General features: G+C 43.3%; 1 protein-coding gene across 1 annotated transcript in view; it reads right to left on the minus strand.

Annotated features, from left to right (window-relative positions):
• Positions 1-880: 880 nt before the first annotated feature.
• Positions 881-6,972, minus strand: part of Fam57a (family with sequence similarity 57, member A) — an 11,601-nt gene continuing 5,509 nt past the window's right edge. Inside the window, exons 3-5 of the mRNA XM_013016397.1 lie at positions 5,037-5,238; positions 2,815-2,910; positions 881-2,339 (exon numbers count right to left, since the gene is read on the minus strand). Coding sequence (XP_012871851.1) covers positions 2,070-2,339; positions 2,815-2,910; positions 5,037-5,238 — 568 coding nt within the window. The 3' untranslated portion in view covers positions 881-2,069. The remainder of the gene's footprint in view (positions 2,340-2,814; positions 2,911-5,036; positions 5,239-6,972) is intronic.

Here is a 6,972-nt window from a genome sequence, read left to right on the forward strand (position 1 = left end):
TGGGAGGGAAAAGATGTACTATACATTTCCATGCCCTCATTCAAAATGGGGTGCTACTCAGGTTTACTCCCCACCCAAAGTAAATTGGCTTTGTGACTCAGGATCAGGCTTCAACCCTCCCAATGCCTAACTGGGACTCACCTATGATAAGACCTAGACCTAAAATGACCTGTGATCACTGAGCTTGAACTTAGTACTTTTTTTTTTTTTTTTGTCATGGGGCTTGAACTCTGGGCCTGGGCACTGTCCCTCAGCTCTTCAGCTCAAGGCTAGCACTCTACCACTTGAGCCAGAGCTCCACTTCCAGTTTTCTAAGTGGTTTATTGGAGATGAGTCTCTTTCCTGCCCAGGCTGGCTTTGAACTGTGATCCTCAGATCTCAGTCTCCTGAGTAGCTAGGATTACAGGCGTGAGCCACTAGCGCCCAGCTTAATTTAGCACCTTAAGTGAATTCTTGGGACCTAGAGTTAACATAAGGCAGGAGCAAGACTGAAGGTATCATGCCACTGTGCGAATAAACAGACCAGACGATAGCATAGGGCAGCCAGCCACACTGGGTCACAGGATGGTTCTTTTTTTGTGCCAGTCCTGGGGCTTGAACTCAGAGCTTGGGCACTGTCCATGAGCTTCCTTTGCTCAAGGCTAGTACTCTACCACTTGAGCCACAGCACCACTTCTGGCCTTTTCTGTTTATGTAGTACTGAGGAATCAAACCTAGGGCTTTCACATATGCTAGACAAGCACTCTACCACTAAGCCACATTCCTAGCCAACCTTGGATGGTTGTTGCAGGAAGTCAGTCCTGATGTATTTCACAAGTTGGAAAGTTGGTGCAATTTAATGAACATGGATGACTTACAAAGATACATTGACAATAAAAGGTAAAAAATCAAAGCATTTTATATTTTTTAAATGGCACCTATTAAAGACAGTCAAAATTTGAGACATGATTGTATAATCCTTTAAAAGTTCATGGATAATGAGTTTTAAGGCACTTTTAAAATTCTAGCTTTTTTTACTACCACTTGTAAAAGTGTCTCAAAGCCTTCCCACAGGGGAAGGAGTGATTAGTGTTGGCACCAAAGGATCCTACTTGCAAACATAGGGGAAGGCGTTGCTCCTGGGGACATGCTTTGGGTGGAGCCAGCTGCCCTCTTGCTCTCCAGCCTTCTGTGGCTAAATGGCAGTGCAATCAACACAGGAATCGGCCTGGCTTAGGAGGTTCTGGGAAAAGTACTTTGTGTCATGGATGAGACATCTCACAGTTGGGAGGGCAGAAATCCATTCCCATTTTGCTTGTAAAAGACAGTATTAGCCGTGGGGTTACTCAGTGAATAGCTACTTGCCCCTGTAGTTCTGTAAAAGCATCCTATGATATGGAAATAGGGAAAGCTGGATATGAGGTTGTGCTAAAAACGGAGTAGTGTTTATGACTGTGATAAGCTCACAGATTTGATATTTGGTCTTTTTCTTTAGCAAGTTATCCAGCTGTAAAGGTGCTGGCCTCTGCTGGCCTCCTGACCTATTCAAGTGCTTCAAGTTCCCAGCTCTGCCTTCTGATCTTCTGATTGGAAGTCAGTACACAGGAGAGTTCACTGTTGACACGATGATGACGATGAGGCCAGGAGCCATTAACAGGCTATCTAGTAAACAAAAACTATATATCCACAATGATTTTCTCAGGCCAACACTACAAGATGATACTATTGCAAGAACCAACTCACCACTTGCTTCTGCTGGCCTGGTATTGTGGATAGTACCCTGAGTGTTGGAAAGGTGGGTAGCCACCAAAGAGGTGAGACACACTTCGCCCTGGTCCACTAGCCTCTACATTCCATGCTTTTACCTCAGTGCTCTTGAGATAAGGCCTAAGAACTACTCTGCTGCCAGTGGAAGTCTGGCATGGTCTAATAACTGTCACCAAGAAAAAAAAAGTGCTTTTGCAAGAGGGCCAGGTTAGAAAAGGGAGGTTCAGAATTTTTTTTTTTTAAATCAAATCCATCTGCCGTCCAGGGCATAATTTGGTCCATGGAATACTGAGAGGAGGAGGCACCCTGCCTCCTGGGAGCAATTAACCATTCTTTTTGGCTTGGGCAGGGTCAAAGAGCCGAGCTGCCTTCTTACACAGTAGAGAGAACCAGTAGATCTGGGGAGCCATGAGGAAGCCATTGGCCACATTGCAGTGGAAAGGGATATTGAATGGCACTTGAAACAGGCTTAGTCCCATTTGTTGGCCATAGGACCAGTACATGAAGGGGAAAAGGAGGATCCGACAAATAAGGAACGTAACCAGTGTGAGGATTCCATTCACCTTGAAGAGAAGGGTATGCTGCTGCTTGTGCTGTAAGAGGAGGAGAATGCAAGGTCACTAGAAGGATGGGACATCCTGGTAGTGTCACAATGGTAAAGGACAGGTAAATCTGTGTACAAATCACATTCCTTGGCTGTCATATTCCTTGACACCTAGACAGGCACCTAGTTTTCTGGTACTTACATAAATGATTACAAGGCATTGTGGATTTCTACACACATATGGTCTCACAGTTTTTCCAATAGTGATGTTGAATTTGGTCTAAGCCACCCACCTGATAGAAGCAATTGATTGGAAGCAAAAGATCTGGTACTAGGGGAAAAAAATACAACCATCTATATAAAACCTGGGTTTCATCCTCACTGGCTTAGATAACGAACTAAGTCCATGGAATAGTTTTATATTCTATTCCTAGCATTAGGGAATTCCTCCAAACCTCATAATCTCCAAAGGAAAAATAGTCTATTCCCTTCTGTCCTATTTTTGCCACTTCATGGATACATGCCTGAATCAGAATTCTGCCCAATGATACAAATGGAGTGCTCAGTTCTGCTGTGAAGATGCAGCCAACAAAGAAGTCCCCAAGGTCTCCCCGGAGCTTCTGCAGATGAGTAAAGGGAAGAGAACAAAAAAAAGGAAAAGGTTAATTTATTAGTTTTCTTTTGTGCTGGTACTGGGGCTTGAACTCAGGGCCTAGTGCTTTTGCTTACCTACTTTTGCTCAGAGCCTGTGCTTTATGACATGAACCACACCTCTACTTTTTGCTGGTTAATTTGAGATAAAAGTCTCCCAGATTTGTCTGTCTGGACTGGCTTTGAACTTGAACTAAGATCCTTAGATCTCGGCCACCTGAGTAGCTAGGATTACAGGCATGAGCCACTGGCATCCAGCTAGAAAAAAGGTAAAGAAACCTTCCACTAAAGAAAAATTCTAACTAGGGCTATTGACAAGGGTAACCAGGAGAGAGGCTACGATGGGAGAGGATAATATAGGATACAGTTCATATTCTGCTGCTTCCATGGCAACAGCACATTGATGGTCTAATCCCCAAGCTCTAGAGGCAAAGGCAGGTATAGCTCATTGCATCACATACCAAGCTTTATCTGAATTTCAATGACAGCTTGAAGGAACTCTATGGCCTTTCCTGTATCTCAGTCATGTCAGGGCACTGATCCTGTTCAGCTCAACAAAGTATGCACAATCAGGAAAGACTCTTTAAAGATGGAATGAGGTCTACCTCTCCTTTTTCCTTTTCAAGATAGCAATCTAGCATAGTCACTGTCACTCAGTACTACTAGGGGAGGTAAGTAAGCCCTCAGAGTTCCCATTTCTTCATCTAGGCCACATGGCTAATAATAATTTCTAATATTTACCAATCTATGAGCTTTTAAATCAAGGAGATTACCATTTTCCTTTCTGTGTCACCATGTTTCTTCTTTAATACATGTTACTAGTTTGGTTTTGTGCTGGTACTTTGAGCTCAGGGCCTTGTGCTCTTTTTTGACTTTCTGTTCAAGGCTGGTGCTCTACTACTTAAGTCATGCCTCTAGTCTGGTGTTTTGCTAGTTAATTGGAGATTTTTTCTGCCTGGTTTGACTTCAAACCATAGAATCCTCTGATCTCAGGTAGCTAGAATTACAAGCTTGAACAAACTGCCCAACTGTGGGTGTTTTGTTTTTTGGGTTTTTTTTTTTGTCAGTAGTGGGGCTTTGACTCCAGGCCTAGGCACTGTTCCTGAGCTTTTTTGCTAAAGGCTAGTACTCTACCACTTTGAGCCACAGCGCCACTTCCAGTTTTCTGGTAGTTAACTGGAGAGTCTTACGGACTTTCCTGCTCTGGCTGGCTTTGAACTGGGATCCTTAGATCTCAGCCTCTTGAGTAGCTAGGATTATAGCATAAGCTACCAGCGCCGGCTATGGAATTTTTTTATTTTTATTTTTTTTTGCTGTCCTGGGGCCTGAACTCTGGGCCTCAGCTTTTCAGCTCAAGGATAGTGCTCTACCACTTGAGTCACAATGCCACTTCCAGCCTTTTCTTCTTATGTGGTGCTGAGGAATGGAACACAGGACCTCATGCACGCAAGGCAAGCACACTGAGCCACCTTCCTAGCCCTGTGGGAGGATTTTTAATGGGCAAATTGATCTAGAGAGAATTATGAGTTATGTGCTTTGAGAGAGTGTTTTTGTGAGTACTAGACAGTACACTCAACAGTACTCTCTGGCAGGGTCACAATGTTTCACATTCTAGTTGTGAACCTTTGACAAATGTTAAGGAATCACAGAGCCAGAGGATTGCTAAATATTGTTGGTAAGAAGGATCAAGAATGTCATGCATGGGGCTGGGAAGGTGGCTCAGTGGTAGAGCGCTTGCCTTGCATGGCTGAGGCCCTGGGTTCGATTCCTCAGCACCACATAAGCAAAAAGAAAAAAGCCGGAAGTGGTGCTGTGGCTCAAGTGGCAGAGCGCTAGCCTTGAGCTGAAGAGCTGAGGGGCAGCGCCCAGGACCAGAGTTCAGGCCCCACGACCGGACCCCCCAAAAAAAATGTCATGCATGTGATGATTTTCCTCCATTATTTGCAGGGGGACTGAACTGCTGAGGCACCTGGTACAGGAGAGTACAGTAAAAACAGGGAGGGAGTGGGGTACTTGACTCCTAAATAAAGGCCAACACATCCAGATCACCAGGAGAAAAACAAGTGACCAAGACCACTGTCTTGCAAGGCCATACCTGTGCAACTGGCACCAAGATTAACAGAATGACTACGTGGTGAGTGATCATGAGGCGGTTTTGACTCAGGAAGTTTCGAAAAATGAGGGTGCATCTGAGGTTCTGGTCGCTGGTTCGGCACCACTCACAAAGGTACATGGCCCAAATGTCATAAACCATGTATGGAATTATAAACCAGACATATTCTCGGGCAAGCCAGTGCCTGAAAAAAAGCATAGGAATGGTCCATGAAATACTTTTGGTTATCAATTATGAAAGCTAAAACCCAATCCCTTCTCAAACACATTCCCCTCACTGTTGTAGTTAATCAGTTCTTGACTCCAAACTTTTCACAGTGAAGATACTGGGACTGAAAAAAAGTGGACAACTTTATCTAAATTACAAGGTGAATTCATGTGTGTGAAAGGCAGAAAGGAATTCACTGTTCCTGTCTGTTTAAGTAGTTGCTATGAAAATTTTATCTCTAATACATTTTTAGCATTTTGTGATATAAGGTGACTTTGATGGGGAGGTAAGTTTATAAATAACTCAACAGCCCCACCAAGAAATTAGTTAGAAGGTGTTCCAAATACAAATCCAATCTTTCCAGTTTAGCTCCTCAATTGCTCAACAGTTGGGAATTTACTAACTAAACTCTTGAATGCATGAGCTTTCTTCTGCATCTGTACACAACCCCACTCCAGGTAGTTTCTGAGAAGCAGGCCTGGCCACTTTCTTCACATACTACAGCTAACCTCAATTTCTTTTGTTAAGAAAAATATTTCTGATGATGAACCTGAAGTTCAAGGATCACATTATAGCAATTAGATAGGAGACTGCCTGGGACGAGAGTTAGCAATTATGAATGCAATTGAATCAAGACTTGCTGAGTCAAAATGATACATTATTGATTGACCTACACTAGATTAGAATGTCTATGAAGATAGTACACATCCTTCCCAAAAACTAAACATCTATTATATAAAGAAACAGCTAAATTGAAGTTATGTACTATGCTGGGAAGCTTTAGATTCCCAATGTAAATTTTTATGGAACTTCCATATATTAGGTAGAGGAAACTAATTTTATAGTTCTCAAACTACCTCACCAAGGAAATCACCCACTGTGCTTGTGAAAGATCCACTTCTCTGGGATTCTAAAGTGAATGCTTTGGGCCTCAAATTTGTACTCTGGCTTTACCCAGTGATCTAAGGAGGCAGGCAACACTGGGAATACAGTAGGTATCACTGGAGTTTTTGTTCCTGAATAACTCCACCCTCACTACAACATAACTACACAATATACAATGAAACAAATAGCAATGCACATCAAATACATTTGTGATTATTATTATTTTATTTATTTATTTTTGCTGGTCATGGGGCCTGAACTCTGGGCCTGGGCACTGTCCCTCAGCTCTTCAGCTCAAGGCTAGCGCTCTACCACTTGAGCCACAGCGCCACTTCTGGCTTTTTCTGCTTATGTGGTGCTGAGGAATCTAACTCAGGGCCTCATGCATGCAAGGCAAGCACTCTACCACTGAGCCACCTTCCCAGCCCCTATTTTTTTCCTTTTTTGGTCGGTCGTGGGGCTTGAACTCGGCCTGGGTGCTCTCCCTGAGCTCTTCAGCTCAAGGCGAGTGCTCCACTACTTGATCCACAGTGTCACTTCTGGTTTTCTGGAGATAAGAGTCTCATGACTTTTCTGCCCAGACTGGCTTTGAACACAATCCTCAGATCACAGCCTCCTGAGTAGTTAGGATTACAGGTGTGAGCCATGGTCACCCAGCCACACTAGTAGTTATTAATTAGCCTAGTCCCATTTGACTAGTTATGGTCTTAATTCTTAAAGTAATTCCAAGTAAACTAATAGCAGAGCTACTAAATGATTGGCTGAAATATACTGGCCACTCCTTTAGAGTGGAACCTAGGGCTTAACTATTTTTTTTTTTTTTTTT

This window comes from Dipodomys ordii, unplaced genomic scaffold (assembly GCF_000151885.1).
Source record: "Dipodomys ordii isolate 6190 unplaced genomic scaffold, Dord_2.0 Scaffold31, whole genome shotgun sequence".
In the NCBI taxonomy this organism is placed as follows: domain Eukaryota; kingdom Metazoa; phylum Chordata; class Mammalia; order Rodentia; family Heteromyidae; genus Dipodomys; species Dipodomys ordii.